The following is a 21435-nucleotide window of genomic DNA, read 5'->3' as shown; positions in this document are numbered from 1 at the left end:
CCAACCTCTCCAAGTGCATCATTGGAAGCAAGCTCCCCGCAGATCAAGAGACACCAACTGAAAATGGCACCAGCCCCCACCAGAACAACAGATACAAAACTTGTAGACATAAATCCACTGCTAAAATGATCAACGCCCTCACAACACACTTTTCAAGATCCATGGATCCTACTCAGGCCTATCACAACAGGTGGTATACCTCATCCAGTGTACTAAATGCTCCAATAAAAACTATGGGGTGAAACCGGACAATCACTAAGCTCTTGAATGAGTCACACAGGAAAATGATAAAAGACAAAAATATCACATCATGTGTGGGTGAACACTTTTCACAAAGCGATCACTATATCTGACCTATCAGTCCTCATCCTCAAAAGAAACCTGCACAACACTTTCAAAAGATGAGCCTGGGAGCTTAAATTCATAACTCTGCTAGGTTTCAGAGTAGCAGCTGTGTTAGTCTGTATTCGCAAAAAGAAAAGGAGTACTTGTGGCACCTTAGAGACTAACAAATTTATTAGAGCATAAGCTTTATGAAGTGAGCTGTAGCTCACGAAAGCTTATGCTCTAATAAATTTGTTAGTCTCTAAGGTGCCACAAGTACTCCTTTTCTTATAACTCTGCTAGACACTAAAAATCATGGACTGAACAGAGACACTGGATTTATGGTTCATTACAACAATCTACTACCCACTAACCCCCTCTTTTTGTCCTATGACTGCATATGTGTTAATGGGCCACTTTACCTTGAATGGTCCCTTAGAATATGTGTTAACTACTTATGCTAAACAATCTGTTCCTTCTTGCATTTAGAGGCTTGGAGCACATTTCACAGACCTGAAGAAGAGCTCTGTGTTGCTCGAAATCTTGTCTCTCTCACCAACAGAAGTTGGTCCAATAAAAGATATTACCTCACCTACTCTGTCTCATAGAAATAAATAAGCATTTCAAGACTGATTTCTCTGACAGTTTACCTTACAAGTTGGAGTCAAACGTTGCATTTGTAAAGACACCAGGTGATCCCAGGTTACTAGACAACAACAGAAACACACTGGTATAAACCTGGAGTGATAGGAAATGAGAGAACCCTACCATAGGTCAAAAAAGCCCTTTTCTCTCTTAAGGAGCTAGTTCTTCCCCCCTAGGCAAAGTAAGAATTGGGGCACAGATGTGGCAGCTCCTGAAGACTCGCACATTTTCCTGAATGAGCCACTGCATCTGTGTCTGGGAGGATGTGTTATCAGAGCCTCTTTATCCCCTGCATGTGGTGCTGTAACCAGTCATGAATGCACATAAATTTTGTACCTGTGTTCATATGGATCCATATTACAAGTAAACAGCAATGAACTTAAATCCCCCATCTTGTGAGCCATTCTCATGTCTATTGTTTACAAAACCTTTACTGCCCTTCCAGGCCTGAGCCTGCACTTCACAGGAAGCCAGGGTCTAACAAAACAATACTATACATGGGTCATCCTCAGGGAGTCCATGCCACAATGTTTCTGGCTTCATGGTGGAACACACTTTAAATTCTCACAACGCCAATGAAAGAAATGGCTCTCTGTGTTATTATTTTAAATACTGGAATTTAGTAATAAAAAATCAGGGTACACGTAACAGGCAAGACAATCCCATTGACCAGGACAGGACTCCTATAGAGCCCTAGCTCATTCTGTTGGCATCTACTGACTAGTTGTTTACAATGTGTATGCAGTCCCATTAGCAATACATGCAAAACAGTGCACCCTGCCTTTGTTTGGAACACCGGCAAATCATTGTTAAAAATGCACCTATCATGCCTCTGTGTATGCACAAAGTGTGACTTCCAAAGGCTCATCATTTGGTCTAATCAAAACCAGTTTTCATTGTAAATCTCAAAGCCCATGTTGAGAAGGTGTCTATGTCCCTGCTAGAATTCAGCTTTCTAGCCTCAGCTGATTCAGCACTAGAGTTATTAATGTAAGGACTATATGATATTTTATGATGAGGGAAAGTGCCCTACACACCTCGTGCTTGATACCATAAACCATTCTTGTTTAGACTTTCAAAAAAATTCACTTTTGGGGTTGGGCATGAATGTTTCACCCCAAAAGACTAAAATTTCTGGAAGGGCTGGGTGAGGAAAAACAGGGGACTGGAAAGCTCCATGGTAGCTGCAATGCTAATGAAAGCCATGGTGGAAGTTAGAGTGATCAGCACACAGAGCACATTGTCTTACCTGGTGGGATTCAGCAGTGTTTTTTCTTCCTCTGATGATGGAGTTGAAACATCCATGTGATTGTGCAGAAATAACAACAACAAAACAGATCTCATCAGTGAAGAGTATGGTAAGCATGCGAGATAAAGCAGTCTCTGACAGACTAACTTCTTACCATGGCTTCTGAGAGCAAATTCTGAGATGGTTAGTGGAGATAAACTGTGCTTAGGTACATATGCCCCCCATGTAACGTTATATATCTCAGAGGAACACCCTATAACCCCATGTTCATCCTTATAACATGATTGCATGGTATCCAATGCAAAGTTTGTCATGTCGGGTGTCTTCGGAAGCCTCATGATGCACTGAGCATTGTTGTTATAGTAATGTTATAGTAACATTATAGGTTGTAATTTCATGTATATAATTATGAGGCTGAAAATATGTCCTCATGGCTTAAAACAAGCCCAGGCAAAACTCTCCAGGAACAGAGGGGCAGTTCACACCTCATCACGGTATGTATGGGACAAACCCAGCCCAGCCTCACAGGAACAAAGGACACTGTCCGAGGCAACAACAAAGTATCTGTTGGACTCTACAGTGAGTCACCCCCCTTCCTTTGGTCAGTTTGGGACTTCGATGAGGTAATGCTCACCTGACCCTAAAGGAGTGGGGGTGAAGCCAAGGGGTAAGAAAGAACATGATAAAAGGGAGAGACGTTTGCCATGCTGGCTCTCTCTTCCACATCATCTACAGACACCACCACCAAGCGACTGAAGTGCTGATCAAAGGGTAGAGCCTGGCTGAAGGGCAACCACCCAACCTGTGGTGAGAAGCATTTAAGTTTGTAAGGGCACTGAAAGTGTTAAGATCAGCTTAGAATGCATTTTGCTTTTATTTCATTTGGCCAAGCCTGACTTCTTGTGCTTTGACTTATAATTACTTAAAATCTATCTTTTGTAGTTGTGATGTTATTGACATAAACTGTGACCATATAGATCATTGTTGCAACCAAGATCCTATAGTTGCACCAAATATTGTACAAAGGTTGTTGTGTGAGGTTGTCTATGAAAAGGTTATGATTTGCTGGTTATTATTATGCTATCTGTATGTGCGTATCATTTTTGTAGTTGAAGTTATGAATATTGGCTATATACTTGTATCTCAATGTGTTTGATTCTAAGTAGCATTAGTAAAGCGTTTGGTCAGCTTCTTGAGAAGAATTTGCAGATTAAGTGCCCAGTCAAAAAACACTTAACTGACATTGGACCTTGGGAAACTGCAATCCATATATGAGAAGTCTCCTGGGACATTCAAGATAGCATGTGAGCAGTGGCTGATGCCTGCAAACTGAGTCATGCATGAACATGTGACTTGCCCAGGTGGCTACAAACTCCATCTAGTTGCTGTGATTTTGCACTGGAGAACAAAGGAGTTTCCGCCCACAAGGGAAAGAACATAAAAGGCCCTGGATACCCCTCCATTTTGTCTTCAGTCCTGCTTCTTACTTCTGGAGAAATCTTGCTACAAACTGAAGCTCTGAACAAAGGACTGAATGGCCCATCCCACCTGTGGATGTACTCCAGAGACTTGATTTGAACCTGCAGTTTATTCCAGCACTGCTACAAACCTGAACCAAGAACTTTGCCATTATTGTATGTAATTGATTCCATTTAACCAATTTTAACTCTCATTTATATTTCTTTCTTTTACAAATAAACCTTTAGATTTTAGATTCTAAAGGATTGGCAACAGCGTGATTTGTGGGTAAGATCTGACCTGTATATTGACCTGGGTCTTTTGGGATCAGAAGAACCTTTTTTCTTTTACTGGGGTATTGGTTTTCATAACCATTCATCTCCATAAGAAGTGGCTGCTGGTGGTGATACTGGGAAACTGAAGTGTCTAAGGGAATTGCTTGTCTGACTTTTGGTTAGCCAGTGGGATGAGACCGAAGTCTTCTCTGCTTGGTTGGTTTGGTGTGCCTTAGAAGTGGAGAAAGCCCAGTCTTAGGCTGTAACTGCCCTGCTCTAAGCAATTTGTCCTGAATTGACACTCTCAGTTGTGTTGCGCCAGAGGCCGCATCATTACAGTAGTTAATACATTTCTTTGTTTATTCTACCTGAAGTAGTGCATTTGGTTTGAAGCGTGTCAGAGACTCCCCTTGGGATAACAAGCCTGGTACATATCAATTTCTTTGTTAAATTGATGAACTCATATAAACTTGCAGCGTCCAGCGGGCATAACTGGACACTGTAAAACAGAGGTTTCTAGGGTTATGTCTGGGACCAGAGATATTGGCTAGTGTCATTTGGTTGCACAATCAAAGAAGTGGCTGGCCAAAAATACTCACTCACATTGTTGGGAGCCTCTTACATGCCAGAGGTTGTGTGGGAACAACCAGCAGAGCAGGGTAAGGATTGGAGTGACCTAGCAGATCACCGGTCCAGATAACACCAGGAGAAGTCACATGGCTAGACTCCATGCCTGGGCAGAGGGAAGAGAACTGGGCCACCTTATGATGCCATCTGAGCAAGGGGCATGGATACAAGGCCTCTGGGACAGGTGTGATTATTATTAGGAGGGTCCAGCAGAGCAAGGTGCAGCTGGCAGGACTCCTCTCTCTGTTGGAGCTTTGTTTACCTCCTGAGGAAAAGGGATTGCATTGGTTACTCTCAGAAAGGGTTCCAGCATGCCAATCTTCTGTATTTCAGACCTTTGGACCTCCCTGAAAATAGTGGCAGCAGCCACACTGGTTCTGTTGACTTCGGTGGGGGTTGGCTCAGCCCCTTCATCTCACCGAGCCTCATCAGGGACAAAGATGCTGCTGCCCTCAGCCATGTGAGGCAGAATAGAATCCAGCTCCTCCCTCAGCTATGCTGTGTCTGCAGGGTTGAGGAGAGGGTGTACTTTTGTCCATAAATAGGCACTCAGGGATGAACCACATGGACTAATAAGGGGCCATCTTGAATCATTTTTCTGACCTTAACTGCACTTCTCCAAGGGATAAATCACCTGTTTCCAGGCAAATGCCCTCAGCAGTAATGACCAATGATCAACAAAGCCATGTATTTCTTACCTTTATCACTGAGACGCTTGATTAGCAGAGCTATGAGCATTCCTGTCAGCAACAGGGCCACAAGGGCCACAGCTCCACCACCCATGTAAAGCAGGACTTGCTTGAAATAGGGAGCAGCCTCTTCTGAAATAAATTCCCAGGCCAACGTGTTAGGATTCAGATCACTGGGTGTAAAATTTTCAAAAGCACCTAAGCGTCTTAGAGCCAGATTTTCAAAGGTATTTTGGTCCCTTGTGAGACAAACAGGCCCTAGTGGGATTGATAAAAGCACCTAAGAAGGTGAGGTGCTGAACTCTGGGAGTTGGATGCCTCTGACATTCCCACTAGGACCCTGTCTGTGTCTTTAGGTGCCTCAATACTTTTAAAAATCTGGCCCTAAGTGACTTAGATAGCTAGGTCCCTTTTCAAAAGCGACGTAGGCACTTAATGGGACTTAGCTGTCTAAGTCACTTAGAACTTGCAATGCTGAATGAAGCAACACATAAATACCTTTAAAAAACTGAGCTTTAGACTCCTGAATCCCATTGAAAGTTACTGGGACCCCTGCTCCTAAATGCAAAGTAATACATTCTGGACGCAGGAGTGCTGGACCCTAGGTAGAAGTGGGGGGCCCACAAGGCCCTGCCTCCTCCGTGGCCTCACCCCTGCCCTCCTCTTCCCCCAAAGCCCCACCTCGCCTGTGGTGGAGGGTCCGGGGCTCTCCACAGTGGGCGTGCTCTTTGGATGGCTCTTATCACTAAGTGACCAGTTGTCCTGATTTTATAGGGACAGTCCTGATATTCGAGGCTTTTTCTTATATTAGCGCCTATTACCCCCCAAACCCTGTCCTGATTTTTCACACTTGCTATCTGGTCACCCTACTTACCACAGCCCAGCTCAGGCTTCTAGCAGGGCCTCGGGAGAGAAAAGGAGGAGCAGGGGGCGGGGCCACGGAGAGTGGCCGGGACTAGTGGTGAGGGGGAGCTAAGGCCCACCTCAGTCCCCCACTGGGAAGAGGCTGGTGCTATGGGCAGGGGCTGAGCTTTGCAGTTGGGGAACTGATCATCAGCTGCTCACTGTGAAATGCAGCCCCTGCCTCCGCCACTCTGTGCCTCCCTGGGCTTGCAGTTTGGGGGTGCAACGTGTCCCCCTGCCCCCACAACTACATCCGTGTAAAAAGTGGGTGGATATAGCCGGTTCTGGCACCCTTGGGTGGAGGGAATAAATCAAACTACCCCATCCATCATACTGAGTTATAAATAAGCTGTGAGCTAAGGAAATAGACTTGGGCATCACTAGGAACAATTCAATGGAGAGCGTTGTTCTGCTTTATGTGCAGTGGTGGTCAACAAACCAAACAAATTGTTAGGGTGCAAATGAAACTGGATGGAGCATAATATGGAAAATATAGAGCAGCATTATAGAAATGAATGGGATGCCCTTGCATGGGATGCTGTGTGAAGTGCTGCTCACCCCCCTCAAAAGTGACATCGCAGGATCAGAACAGGGTGGCTAGAGAGACAAGGAGAGAGACTGGGATTATTGCCATAGAGAGGGGATGGATAGATGAAGACCTGATAAAAGTGACCTGGAGAAGGTACTGGAGAGTTTTCTCCCAGTCTCATAGCATAATGGGACATTCAGTGAAAAGGAAAGGTGGCAAATTCAAATCCAATACATGATCACACAGTGCACCAATGTGCTGGTGGTACTCTCACAGATACCAGGGCAGGAGCTTCTCAAGGCCCAGCAAGGCATTTGCTGTTTATACAGATCACAAGAGGATCTGGAGTTATAACAGAAAACACTAAATACAGAGTCTTGGAGGGACAGACACCCTCTTGCTTGAATCAACCACTAACTAGTGGAGCAAATCATCCCACATCTTCCTGCTTTGGGGCTTCTTGCACCTTCCCCAGCAGCATCTGGTGCTGGCTCCTGCCAGAGACAGGATACTGGGCTGAGCTACATGGACATAGTGTCTGATGCCCACAGGCCACCCTTGTGTTCCACTCTCTAGTGCTTGCTGGTTTCACCCAAGTATGAAGTTTTGCAAAGGGATGTAATTATTTGTATATACCTCAAAGGGCCCTGCTCTTCCTGTCACCGAGCCCAGGCTCATTTGCCAGCCCCTACATCTCCTTCCCCACAGTGGGAATGCTCACTTCCCAGCTGAACATCTCCATGTTCACTCTCTTGTCTCTCTCTGGCAAAGGGCTTGCAAGGGAAAAGCACAGCTCCACATGGAAGCTAGAACATAGCAAAACAACGTACCTTGGCAGGTAGGCATCTTGTCTGACCAGTGCGCATCAGGCTGGCACCGCACCCTGCTCGTCCCATTGAGGAAGTAGCCCTGAGTGCAGCGGAAGCGACACACTGACCCATAGCTGAAGGATCCCAGAGGGTGGGAGCAATTCATAAGAATTGGCTCTAGGACCCTCAGCTTGGGGCATCTCATGACTGGAATAAAGAAAACAAATGATGACATGTTCAGACTAGGGCTGTTGATTAATCGTAGTTAACTCAAGCGATTAACTAAAAAAAATTAATTGCGATTAATCGCAATCTTAATAGCACTGTTAAACAATAGAATACTAATTGAAATTTATTAAATATTTTGGGTGTTTTTCTACATTTTCAAATATATTGATTTCAATTACAACACAGAATATAGAGTGTACAGTGCTCACTTTATATTATGATTTTTGATTACAAATATTTGCACTGTAAAAATGATAAACAAAAGAAATAGTATTTTTCAATTCACCTCATACAAGTACCATAATGCAATCTCTTCGTTGTGAAAGTGTAACGTATAAGTGTAGATTTTTGTTTGTTATATAACTGCATTCAAAAACAAAACAATATAAAACTTTAGAGCCTACAAGTCCACTCAGTCCTATTTCTTGTTCAGCCAATCACTCAGACAAACAAAAAGACCCGGAGTACTTGTGGCACCTTAGAAACTAACAAATTTCTTTGAGCATAAGCTTTCATGGGCTACAGCCCACTTCGTCGGATGTTTGTTTACATTTAAGGGAGATAAAGCTGCCCGCTTCTTATTTACAATGTCACCTGAAAGTGAGAACAGGCATTCCCATAGCACTTTTGTAGTGGGCTTTGCAAGGTATTTACATTCCAAATGTGCTGAACATTCGTATGCCCCTTCATGCTTCAGCCACCGTTCCAGAGGACATGCTTCCATGCTGATAACACTCGTTAAAAAATAATGCATTAATTAAATTTGCGAGTGAACTCCTTGGGGGAGAGTTGTATGTCTCCTGCTCTGTGTTTTACCCACATTCTGCCATATATTTCATGTTATAGCCATCTTGGATGATGACCAAGCACATGTTGTTCATTTTAAGAACAGTTTCACAGCAGATTTTAAAAAATGCAAAGAAGGTACCAATGTGAGATTTCTAAAGATAGCTACAGCATTCGACCCAAAGTTTTAGAATATGAAGTGCCTTCCAAAATCTGAGAGGGATGAGGTGTGGAGCATGCTTTCGGAAGTCTTAAAAGAGCAACACTCTGATGCAGAAACTATAGAACCCGAACCACCAAAAAAGAAAACCAACCTTCTCCTGGTGGCATCTGACTCAGATGATAAAAATGAACATGTGTCGGTCTGCACTGCTTTGGATCATTATCAAGCAGAACCCATCATCAGCATGGACGCATGAAGGGACATATGACATATGAATCCTTAGCGCATCTGGTATGTAAATATTTTGGAACACCGGCTACAACAATGTCATGCAAATGCCTGTTCTTACTTTCAGATGACATTGTAAAAAAGAAAAGGGCAGCATTATCTCCTGCACATGTACACAAACTTGTTTGTCTGAGCGACTGGCTGAATGAGAAGTAGGACTGAGTGGACTTTAGGCTCTAAAGTTTGAGATTCTTTTATTTTTGAATGCAATTATTTTTTGTGCATAATTCTACATTTGTAAGTTCAACTTTCATGATAAAGAGATTGCACTCCAGTACTTGTATTAAGTGAATTGAAAAATACTATTTCTTTTATTTTTACAGTGCAAATATTTATAATAAAAAATAAATATAAAGTGAGCACTGTTCACTTTGTATTCTGTGTTGAAATTGAAATCAATATATTTGAAAATGTGCAAAACATCCAAAAATATTTAAATGAATAATATTCTATTATTGTTTAACAGCGCGATTAATCAAGCTATTAATTACAATGAATTTTTTAATCATGTGATTAATAGCGATTAATTTTTTTAATTGCTTGACAGCCCTCGTTCACACCCATCGTGCAAAGTTCAGCCTTAAATATTACAGTACACAGTGCAGCCATTGCCAACCTGGGAAGACACCCTGACCTCCAAGTGGAGCATGGAATGCAACAGGGATGGATGAATAAAGAGCTCAAAGGAAGTGGGTCACTGATAGCTCTCACAATGTAACTGGGAGCATGCAGTATATACCTCCTGCTAGGAAACTGTAACTAGAGACATTGGCTAAGCACCTCTTAAGGTCTGTCTGCACTGCAATCAGAAGTGTGACTGGAGCATACATAGATCAGGCTCCAGCCCAAGCCTGGAAGTCTACACAGCAATCAAATAACCCTGCAGCCTGAGCTCTGCGAGCCTAAGTTGACTACACAGGCCAGGTGCAGGTATCTAGTTGCTGTGTAAACATTCCCAGTTCAGGTATGTCTACACATGTTGCAATCCCACCTCTGATGGCAATGCAAACGTACTCTTTGTGTGGAACATTGCTGGTCTTGAACACCAGCCTGCAGCTACACAAGCAGTGTGCTTTCTCTCCAGGGAGCAGCTGAGACAGCTGTGCTACCCCTGGTTGCAGAAAGCAAGTGCAACTGTCACGAGGCCTAGAGAGCCTAAATCATAATAATGGGGAAAGGGGAGCCTTGCCTTTGGCCTCTAGTTACTTTAGCAGTAGGTGAGACTGAAGAGCCTGTGGCATGGAAGTCTGTGGATTACAATACAGAATTTGGAAGCTTTTAATACAATTCATACCAACTCCATTTTTCCTATGATAGCTCCATTCGGTACTGACAACTGCTTTGCAGGCACACATTAACAGCCATGCCTGAGGCCTGTTCAGAGCTGTGTTACAAGATGACCTGGATAATTATAGACCTGTCAATCTGACACTGGTACTAGGAAACATAATGGAGCAGCTGATACGGGGCTCGATTAATAAAGAATTAAAAGAAGGTTATATAATTAATGCCAATTAACATGGGTTTATGGAAAATAGATCAAACTAACAATATCTTTGTTTGATGAGATTAAAGGTTTGGTTGACAAAGGCAATAGTGTTGATGTAATACATATACACTGTAATACACGTACTCTGTAATACACTGTAAGATGTTTGTCTTGGTACCGCACGACATTTTGGTTAAAAAACTAGAACAATACAAAATTATGGCACACATTAAACAGATTAAAAGATGCCAATTGATAGGTCTCAAAATGTAGTTGTAAATAGGATTCCTCATTGAGTGGGTGTTTCTAGTGGGGTCCTTCAGGGATTCGTTTTTGGCCCAACATAAAATCATCACTGATAAAGTTTTCAGATGACACAACAATGGGGGGAGTGGTAAATAATGATGAGGACAGGTCATTGACACAGAGCGATCTGGATCTGTTTGTCAGTTGGGTGCAAGAAAACAATGTGCATTTGAAAACAGCTAAATGGAGAATCATAGAACCATAGAATCACAGGGTTAGAAGGGACCACAAGGGTCATCTAGTCTAACCCCCTGCCAAGATGCAGGATTTGTTATGGCTAAACCATCCAAGATGGATGGCTATCTGGCCTCCTTTTGAAAACCTCCAGTGAAGAAGCTTCCACAGCTTCCCAAGGCAGTCTATTCCAGTGTCCGACTGTTCTGACAGTTAGGAAGATTTTCCTGAGATTTAATCTAATCTAATACATCCAGGAACAAATCATACTTACAGGATGGGGAACTCTATCCTGGGAAGCAGTGACTCTGACAAGGACTGGGGGGGTCGTGGGGATAATCAGCTGAATATGAGCACCCAGTGTAACACTGTGGCCAGAAGAGCTAGTGTGATCCTTGGATGCACAAAAAGGGGAATCCTGAGGAGGAGCAGAGAGGTTATTTTACCTCTGGTTTTGGCACTACTGTGACCATTGCTGGAATCCTGTGTCAAGTTCTAGTGTCCATAATTCAAGAAGGATGTTGATAAATTGGAGAAGGTTCAGAGAAGAGCCATGAGAATGATTAAAGGATTAGAAAACCTTCCTTATAGTGACAGATTCAAAGAGCTCAATCTATTTATCTTAACAGGGAGAAGGTGAAGAAGTGGTTTGATCACAGTCTATAAGTACCCATATGGGCAATTCTGATGGGGGGTATAAACCCCTCACTGGCCAAGAGGGGATTAAGTAAGAGTTAAGGGCTAAGGAAGCCCCGCCCCATGCCCTTGCCGAGCATGCTCAGCCTGGAGGCAGGGTTTAAAAGCCAGCCAGGCAGCTCAGTCTGGGGCTGTGCCCTGGGAGCTCCCAGGCAGGACTGGAGCTGACCCAGCATCGAGCAGGGGAGCCATAACACCCAGTGGCCATGATGAGGGCTGGAAGCCCAGAAGGAGAAGTCTACCAGAGACGGGCGGCAACTGGATGGGATGTGGATGGGAGTAGGAAGTGGCCAGGGAAGCTGACTGGAGGCTGACACCAAAGAGAGAAAGGTGAGCAGCTGAACCAGTCTCTCAAGGCCCTGCATTGGAACCCAGTGGAGTACAGTGGGCCTGGGTTGTCCTACTCCCGCTTGAGCAGTGACCAGTAGGCGGGACTTCTGCCACATCTGCGCCATTGCCATTGACTATTGCCACTTGGTTGAACTACCGCCCCTACATTTGAACTATTGCTGTTGGGCAGGACTCCCACCATACTTGAACTGTAGCCATTAGGCAGGAGGCCCTGCATGACCCCTCTGCCCCCAATGACAGCAACAGCTATTTGATAGTGTGATCTTCAATCTAGCAGAGAAAGGTCTAATACAATCCAATGGCTGAAAGTTGAAGCTAGACAAATTCTGATGGAAAATAAGGCATACATTTTTAATAATGAGCGTAATTAACCACTGGAACAATTTACCAAGGGTTGTGGTGGATTGTCCAACACTGACAATTTTTAAATCAAGACTGGATATTTTTTTAAAAGATCTGCTGTAGAAATTATTTGGGGCAGTTCTCTTGCCTGTGCTATACAGGAGGTCAGACTAGATGATTGCAGTGGTCCCCTCTGGCCTTGGAATCTATGCATCTATCAGATTGCTCAGGAACACCCTGGTGCAGGTTCTGAGCAGCATCTGACACCAAAATGGGCCAGGATTTTGGATAGTTCTAGTGCCTTAAAAATAATAAGCCTGATTTTATTTTCAGTTTGAAGGGAAAAAAGAAAGAACTTGCTCCCTCTCCGAAAGCTTTCAATCAGAAATAGGACTTTTAGTCAGGTAACAGACATGTGAAGTTGACACCCGATAACTAGGAAAAACATGGAATTCACAGCTATTAACTTACAAATGAGAAGGAAAACTGACAGCAAAGAGAGCTCTGCCAAGGACCCCCAATGTTGGGTAAAACACCAAGCTGTACATAATACCAAACAATGAATGAATACATAAATGAATGCATGCCTGGGAGATGGGAAAGAGCTAGTGGGCCTCATTTAGTCCAGGCCTGGAGACAAAGGCTGAGTGCAGTTTAATTGGCCTCTGCCAGGGGTGGCCAAACCTGGGCACAGCTGAAACAGCAAAGCAGAACAGTACTGATTGCTCCAGGAGGTCTGCAGCAGCCCACAGCACTGGAAATCCTGGCTTACATAATCACAGCAGTTACAGAGTTTCCTGTTTTTGTTCACAGAGGCTCTAAATCCTGGTTTTAAGATTTCCTTGATTTGCTTTTCAGTTCCGTAAGTTCAGACTTTCTAAGGTCAACTCAGTGTAATTTGCCCCAGAGCTTCCTACCATGTGAGCAGAAGCAGCTTCCCAAGACAGTCCTGAGGCATATAGCTTGTACCGTACCTTCACAGCGTGGGGGATGCCCTGTCCATTGTCCCAGGGCCGTGCACTCCAGCATCTCTGATCCATTCCGCACAAACCCCGTCTCACAGGAAAAGGCACAGGTGGAGTTATACGTGAAGTCTCCATGCCAATGAGTGCAGTTTAATCGGCCCCTGATTGGGGAATCCAGCACTTGGCACTTGATGGCTGGAATAGCAAAGTAGAACTGTATAAGGGGATAGGTCCATTGGTGCTGGAGGGTGAAGTGCCAAGGGAATCAGCCAATGAGGGGGTGAAAGTGCCATGGGTAGGTCAGTGTATGAGGGTGAGTGCTGTAGGTATGGAGTTCTGGGTGATGTGATGCCAGAGGCATCATGTACTAGGTGATGCAATGCTAGGGATTTCAGACCATTTGGCACAGCATGCCGAGGGAACTGGGTGCTGGGGGTGAAATGCTATGTGGAATGAGGGGCTGGCGTGTTAGCACCTCTGGGGGATGAGACGCCATCATGAGTTCCATGGCTAGGTGCCAGAGGTGTGGTGCCAGAGGGAAAAGCTGTCTGGAGGGGGTGGATATCAGGGACAGTGACTGATGTTTATTGAATTGCCAGGTTAGTGGGGTGCCAGGAGGCAGGTGGCTGGTTGTGTCTGGGGGAAGGTGATGGAAAGAAGAGCCAGGGGACAGTAGTGCCAGGGGTTGTAAGGCACTCACTTGGCACCGGTGTAAAAGGCTGAACAAGGGGCAGAGCTATGATGATCCAGGCCTTTGTCTCCCTATTACACAACTTTCTCTTTGTAAAGGTTTTCATTTCATGGCGGCCCCATATTGAAGGATCCTCTTCCCTGGCTCCCAAACCATCCGACACAATAGCTCTCCTCCCAAGAATGGGCAGAGATCTGGGCTTCTATGGAAAGGACATCTCATATCACACCAGCTCCACCACATCCTCTCTAAACAACCAAAGTTAACGTTGTGCCTCTACCTTCACAGTGTGGGGGGCGCCTTGTCCATTTTCCCAGGGCCGTGCACTCCAGCAAATCTGATCCAATTTGCACAAATCCTGTCTCGCAGGAGAAGGCACAGGTAGAATTATATGCAAAATTTCCATGCCAGTTAGAACAGAGTAATTGGCCCCTGCCCGGGGTGTCCAGCGCTGGGCACTTGACAGCTGGAATAACAAAACACAAGTCTTAAGGCAGAAGCCTAGATGTGTGAGGGGTAGGTGCTGGTGGGTGAAGTGCCAGGGGAATGGGCTGATGGGTAGGGAAGTCTCAAGGGTATCTGGGTGCAGGGAGGGTTGTGAGGGTGCTTCAGATATGGAATTCCAGGAGAAGTGGAGTCAGGAGTAAAGTACTGAGTGGTGAAATGAAAGGGGGATGGGATGCCAGGTGAAATGACACAGCAGGAGGTGGGGTGCTGGAGGGTGGGAACCAGGGGATGGTTACTGGGGTGTTGCTGTAGGGCTGGGTTGCTGGGGGCTTGTGGGGAGTGGGTGACATGGGAATGAGGTGATACTGTGAGTGGACTGGTTAAATGTCAAGTGTAATGGTGCCAGAGGGCAGGGTCACACAGAAGTTTTTGGGGGCCAAGGGAAAAATCTGCAACTGAGACCACCCCTTCCAAAAAATCCAAGGGTGAAAAACACTGACTGACTGGAGGCCAACAGGGTGGGGATGGAGGGAGGCTGACAGCAGTGAAGAGCGAGCAAGCTTACACCCCGCGGTGGCTTCTCTCCCAGAGCTGGGCCCGGCTTCCTGCTCTGGGTATTGTGACCACACAGGGTTGCAGCACCAGAGTTGAGTGGCACTGCTACCCCATCCACCAGGTTGCAAGACCATTTGGTTTGGGGGCCCTTTCATATGGAGGTCCTGGGGCAAACTGCCCCTTTTGCCCCACCCCACGGCAGTTGAGCTAGAGTAGTGTGGTCTTTCGGAGAGATGGTGCTGGTAGGTGGGATGTCAGGGATATGGGCTGATGAGTTGTGCAGTGTCAGGAGGAAGGAGTCGTGTGTGCTAAAAGGTAAGGTGCTGCGGGATAAGTTAGGAGAGATGTTTGCTAGGGAGTGTAACATCCATCTTCTAACTTTGCACTGCTTTAAATGGCTGAACAAGGCGCAGGGCAATGGTGACCCAGACCATTGTCTCCCTATTACACAACTTTCTCCCAATGAAGCTTTACATGGCACAGCTGCCCCAGATCAAAAGGTCTAGTCCCCTGGCTCCCAAACCATTGTACACAATAGCTGTTTTCCCTAGACCTGGCAAAGCAATGGGCTCCTATGGAAAGTCACCTGGGATCACATCAGCTCAGCAATGTACATTCCACACACACCACACAGTTATCACTTGGCCTCTACCTTCACAGCGTGGGGGACTCCCTGTCCATTGTCCCAGGGCCGTGCACTCCACTGTCTCCGAGCCATTCCGCACAAACCCCGTCTCGCAGGAGAAGGCGCAGGTAGAGTTATATGCAAAGTCTCCATACCGGTGAGTGCAGTTTAATCGGCCTCTGCCAGGGGCGGCCAAACCTGGGCACGTGACAGCTGAAATAGCAAAGCAGAATATACTGATTGTCCACGAGATCTGCAGCAGCCCACAGCACTGGAAATCCTGGCCTTAGCTTACATAATCACAGCGGTTACAGAGTTTCCTGTTAGTGTTCAAAGGGGCTCTGTCATAACCATACAGCTAAGGGTAGCCTAGAATTCCTCCTTACCTGTAAGGGGTTAAGAAGCTCAAATAACCTAGTTGACACCTGACCAAAAGGATCAGTGGGGAAAAAAGATACTTTCAAATCTTGTGGGTGGGTGGGGAGGCTTTGTTGTGTGTGTTCTCTTGGGAAGCAGAGAAGCATCAGGTCAGAAAACTCCTTCTCCTATAAACCATCCTAAAAGTCTCTCATATTATAAAAATTGTAAGTAAAAGCCAGGCAAGGCATGTTAGATTATCTTTTGTTCTGCTTGTGAATTTTTCCTTTGCTGGAGGGAGGTTTATTCCTGTTTTTTGTAACTTTGAAACTAAGCCTAGAGGAAGTTCTGCTGTGTTTTTGAATCTTTTGACACCCTGTAAAGTTATTTTCCATCCTGAATTTACAGAGGTGATTTTTACCTTTTTAAAATAAAATTCTTCTTTTAAGAACCTGACTGATTTCTCTATTGTTCTAAGACCCAGGGGTTTGGGTCTGTGATCACTTTGTAACCAATTGGTTAGGATATTATTCTCAAGCCTCCTCAGGAAAGGGGCTGTAAGAGCTTGGGGGCGGGGGATATTTTGGGTTAATAGGAGCTCCAACTTGTCCTTTCCCTGATTCTTTGTTAAATCAGTTGGTGGTGGCAGCGTACCCTCCAAGGGCAAAGAATTTGTACCTTGGGGAAGTTTTAGCCTAAGCTGATAGAAATAAGCTTAGGAGGTCTTTCATGTGGGTCCCCACATCTGTACCCTAGAGTTCAGCATGGGGAGGGAACCCTGACAGGCTCTAAATCCTGGTTTTAAGATTTCCTTGATTTGCTTTTCAGTTCCGTAAGTTCAGACTTTCTAAGGTCAACTCAGTGTAATTTGCCCCAGAGCTTCCTACCAGGTGAGCAAAAGCAGCTTCCCAAGACAGTCCTGAAGCATATAGCCTGCACCATACCCTCACAGCATGGGGGACGATCTGACCATTGACCCAGGGCTGTGCACTCAATCATCTCCGATCCATTCCGCACAAACCCTATCTCACAGGAGAAGGCACAGGTGGAGTTATACGTGAAGTCTCCATGCCAATGAGTGCAGTTTAATTGGCTCCTGCCCGGAGAATCCAGCACTGGGCACTTGACGGCTGGAATCATAGAATATCAGGGTTGGAAGGGACCTCAGGAGATCATCTAGTCCAACCTCCTGCTCAAAGCAGGACCAACCCCAACTAAATCATCCCAGCCAGGGCTTTGTCAAGCCTGACCTTAAAAACTTCAAAGGAAGAAGATTCTACCACCTCCCTAGGTAACGCATTCCAGTGCTTCACCACCTTAGTAGTGAAAAACTCTTTCCTAATATCCAATCTAAAACTCCCCCACTGTAACTTGAGACCATTACTCCTTGTTCTGTCATCTGCTACCACTGAGAACAGTCTAGATCCATCCTCTTTGGAACCCCCTTTCAGGTAGTTGAAAGCAGCTATCAAATCCCCACTCATTCTTCTCTTCTGCAGACTAAACAATCCCAGTTCCCTCAGCCTCTCCTCATAAGTCATGTGCTCCAGTCCCCTAATCATTTTTGTTGCCCTCCACTGGACTCTTTCCAATTTTTCCACATCCTTCTTGTAGTGTGGGGCCCAAAACTGGACACGGTATTCCAGATGAGGGCTCATCAATGTCGAATAGAGGGGAATGATCACGTCCCTCGATCTGCTGGTAATGCCCCTACTTATACAACACAAAATGCTGTTAGCCTTCTTGGCAACAAGGGCACAGTGTTGACTCATATCCAGCTTCTTGTCCACTGTAACCCCTAGGTCCTTTTCTGCAGAACTGCTGCCTAGCCATTCAGTCCCTAGTCTGTAGCGGTGCATGGGATTCTTCCATCCTAAGTGCAGGACTCTACACTTGTCCTTGTTGAACCTTATCAGATTTCTTTTTGCCCAATCCTCTAATTTGTCTAGATCCCTCTGTATCCTATCCCTACTCTCCAACATATCATTTCATAGACTATCAGGGTTGGAAGGGAACTCAGGAGATCATCTAGTCTAACCCCCTGCTCAAAGCAGGACCAATCCCCAATTTTTGCCCCATATCTCTAAATGGCCCCCTCAAGGATTGAACTCACAACCCTGGGTTTAGCAGGCCAATGCTCAAACCACTGAGCTATCTATCACTCCTCCCGTTTAGTGTCATCTGCAAACTTGCTGAGGGTGCAATTCATGCCATCCTCCAGATCATTAATGAAGATATTGAACAAAACCGGCCCCAGGACCGACCCTTGGGGCACTCCGCTTGGTACCGGCTGCCAACTAGACATGGTGCCATTGATCACTACCCATTGAACCTGATGATCTAGCCAGCTTTCTATCCACCGTATAGTCCATTCATCCAACCCATACTTCTTTAACTTGCTGGCAAGAATACTGTGGGAGACCGTATCAAAAGCTTTGCTAAAGTCAAGCAATAACACGTCGACTGCTTTCCCCTCATCCACAGAGCCAGTTATCTTGTCATAGAAGGCAATTAGATTAGTCAGGCAAGACTTGCCCTTGGTGAATCCATGCTGACTGTTCCTGATCACTTTCCTCTCCTCTAAGTGCTTCAGAATTGATTCCTTGAGGACCTGCTTCATGGAATAGCAAAGCAGAACTGCATAAGGGGATACGTCCATTGGTGTTGGAGGGTGAAGTGCCAAGAGAATCAGCCAATGAGGGCATGAAAGTGCCATGGGTGTGTCACTGTATGAGGGTGAGTGCTGGGAGTATGGAGTTCTGGGTGATGTGGTGCCAGAGGCATCATGTACTGGGTGGTGCACTGCTGGGGATTTCAGACAATTGGGGATTAGATACTATCATGAGTTCAATGCCTAGGAGCCAGAGGGGTGAGATGTCTGGAGGTGGGTAACCAGAGACAGGGACTGATAGTTATTGAATTTCAGGTTAGTGGGGTACCAAGAGGCAGGTGGCTGGTTGTGTCTGGGGGAAGGTGATGGGAAGAGGAGCCAGGAGACAGTAGTGCCAGGGGTTGTGGACATTCACTTGAAACTGGCTGTCCAAGGAGCTGGGCAATAGCAAATCAGGCCCATTGTTTCCTCTTTACAAAACTTTCTCTCCATGAAGCTTTATATTGCACAGCTGCCCCAGATCAAAAGGTCCAGTCCCCTGGCTCCCAAACCATTGTACACAATAGCTCTTTCCCCTAGACCTGGCAAAGAAATGGGCTCCTATGGAAAGTCATCTGGGATCCTGCCAGCTCAGCAATGTACATTTCACACATCCCACAGTTAATGCTGTTCCTCTACCTTCACAGCATGGGGGACGCTCCGTCCATTGTCCCAGGGCCGTGCACTCCAGCGTCTCAGATCCATTCCGCACAAACCCCGTCTCACAGGAAAAGGTACAGGTGGAGTTATACGTGAAGTCTCCATGCCGATGAGTGCAGTTTAATCGGCCCCTGTCTGGGGAATCCAGCACTGGGCACTTGACAACTGGAATAGCAAAGCAGAACTGCATAAGGGGATAGGTCCATTGGTGCAGGGTGAAGTACCAAGGCAATCAGCGAATGAAGGGGTGAAGTGCCATGGGTGTGTCAATGTATGAAGGTGAGTGCTGGGGGTATGGAGTTCTGGGACATGTGGTGCCAGAGGCATCATGTCCTGGGTGGTGCAATGCTGGGGATTTCAGACCCTTGGGGTGGTGTGCAAGGGAATTGGGTGCTGGGGGTGACATGCTATGTGGAATGAGGTGCTGGCATGTTAGCACCTCTGGGGGATGAGACGCCATCATGAGTTCAATGGCTAGGAGCCAGAGATGTGGAGCCAGAGGGGTGAGCTGTCTGGATGGTGGGTACCAGGGACAGTGACTGAGGATTATTGAATTGCCAGGTTAGTGGGGTGCCAGGAGGCAAGTGGCTGGTTGTGTTTGTGGGAAGGTGACGGAAAAAGGAACCAGGGGACAGTAGTGCCAGGGGTTTTGGGGCATTCAATGGTCACTGGTGTAAGAGGCTGAATTAGGGGCAGGGGCAATGAGGACCCAAGCCTATTGTCTCCCTATTACACAACTTTCTCTCTGTAAAGGTTTTCATTCCATCACTGCCCCATATTGAAGGATCCTCTCCCCTGGCTCCCAAACCATCCTACACAATAGCTCTCCTCCCAAGAATGGGCAGAGATCTGGGCTCCTATGGAAAGGGAGCCTGGATCTGGTCAATTAGGAAACAAAGAAATTATAAAAAGAAAAGGAGTATTTGTGGCACCTTAGAGACTAACAAATTTATTAGAGCATAAGCTTTCGTGAGCTACAGTTCACTTCATCGGATGCATTTGGTGGAAAAAACAGAGGAGAGATTTATATACACACACACAGAGAACATGAAACAATGGGTTTATCATACACACTGTAAGGAGAGTGATCACTTAAGATAAGCCATCACCAACAGCAGGGGGGGAAGCAGGAAAACCTTTCATGGTGACAAGCAGGTAGGCTAATTCCAGCAGTTAACAAGAATATCAGAGGAACAGTGGGGGGTGGGGTGGGAGGGAGAAATACCATGGGGAAATAGTTTTACTTTGTGTAATGACTCATCCATTCCCAGTCTCTATTCAAGCCTAAGTTAATTGTATCCAGTTTGCAAATTAATTCCAATTCAGCAGTCTCTTGTTGGAGTCTGTTTTTGAAGCTTTTTTGTTGAAGTATAGCCACTCTTAGGTCTGTGATCGAGTGACCAGAGAGATTGAAGTGTTCTCCAACTGGTTTTTGAATGTTATAATTCTTGACGTCTGATTTGTGTCCATTCATTCTTTTACATAGAAACTGTCCAGTTTGGCAGTACATGTACATCTGGTCACTCGATCACAGACCTAAGAGTGGCTATACTTCAACAAAAAAGCTTCAAAAACAGACTCCAACGAGAGACTGCTGAATTGGAATTAATTTGCAAACTGGATACAATTAACTTAGGCTTGAATAGAGACTGGGAATGGATGAGTCATTACACAAAGTAAAACTATTTCCCCATGGTATTTCTCCCTCCCACCCCACCCCCCACTGTTCCTCTGATATTCTTGTTAACTGCTGGAATTAGCCTACCTGCTTGTCACCATGAAAGGTTTTCCTGCTTCCCCCCCTGCTGTTGGTGATGGCTTATCTTAAGTGATCACTCTCCTTACAGTGTGTATGATAAACCCATTGTTTCATGTTCTCTGTGTGTGTGTATATAAATCTCTCCTCTGTTTTTTCCACCAAATGCATCCGATGAAGTGAGCTGTAGCTCACGAAAGCTTATGCTCTAATAAATTTGTTAGTCTCTAAGGTGCCACAAATACTCCTTTTCTTTTTGCGAATACAGACTAACACGGCTGCTACTCTAAAAGAAATTATAAGTAATTTATATCAATCTTTGCAGACTGCTCTCTTAATTAAAAAAATTGTCTATATCTGACATGCTGGGAAACGGATGTGGATAGGCAAATTAGCTC

The 21435-nt window shown here is 45.5% G+C and overlaps 1 protein-coding gene across 7 annotated transcripts in view; it reads right to left on the bottom strand.

Annotated features, from left to right (window-relative positions):
* Window positions 1-21435, bottom strand: part of LOC119860311 (P-selectin-like) — a 48895-nt gene that overhangs the window by 2740 nt on the left and 24720 nt on the right. For 4 of the 7 annotated variants that reach the window (XM_043490622.1, XM_043490626.1, XM_043490625.1 and 1 more), the window contains 9 exons: window positions 19261-19446; window positions 16916-17101; window positions 15642-15827; window positions 14268-14453; window positions 13306-13491; window positions 7530-7715; window positions 5277-5399; window positions 2219-2249; window positions 975-1030 (listed from right to left, as the gene is read on the bottom strand). In XM_043490622.1, coding sequence (XP_043346557.1) covers window positions 976-1030; window positions 2219-2249; window positions 5277-5399; window positions 7530-7715; window positions 13306-13491; window positions 14268-14453; window positions 15642-15827; window positions 16916-17101; window positions 19261-19446 — 1325 coding nt within the window. In that variant the 3' untranslated portion in view covers window position 975. The remainder of the gene's footprint in view (window positions 1-974; window positions 1031-2218; window positions 2250-5276; window positions 5400-7529; window positions 7716-13305; window positions 13492-14267; window positions 14454-15641; window positions 15828-16915; window positions 17102-19260; window positions 19447-21435) is intronic. The other 3 variants (XM_038413854.2, XM_038413860.2, XM_043490627.1) reach the window with 3 other exon arrangements.

The sequence above is a fragment of the Dermochelys coriacea genome, chromosome 8 (genome assembly GCF_009764565.3).
Source record: "Dermochelys coriacea isolate rDerCor1 chromosome 8, rDerCor1.pri.v4, whole genome shotgun sequence".
Lineage (NCBI taxonomy): Eukaryota > Metazoa > Chordata > Testudines > Dermochelyidae > Dermochelys > Dermochelys coriacea.
This window is presented reverse-complemented; position numbering and strand designations above follow the sequence as displayed.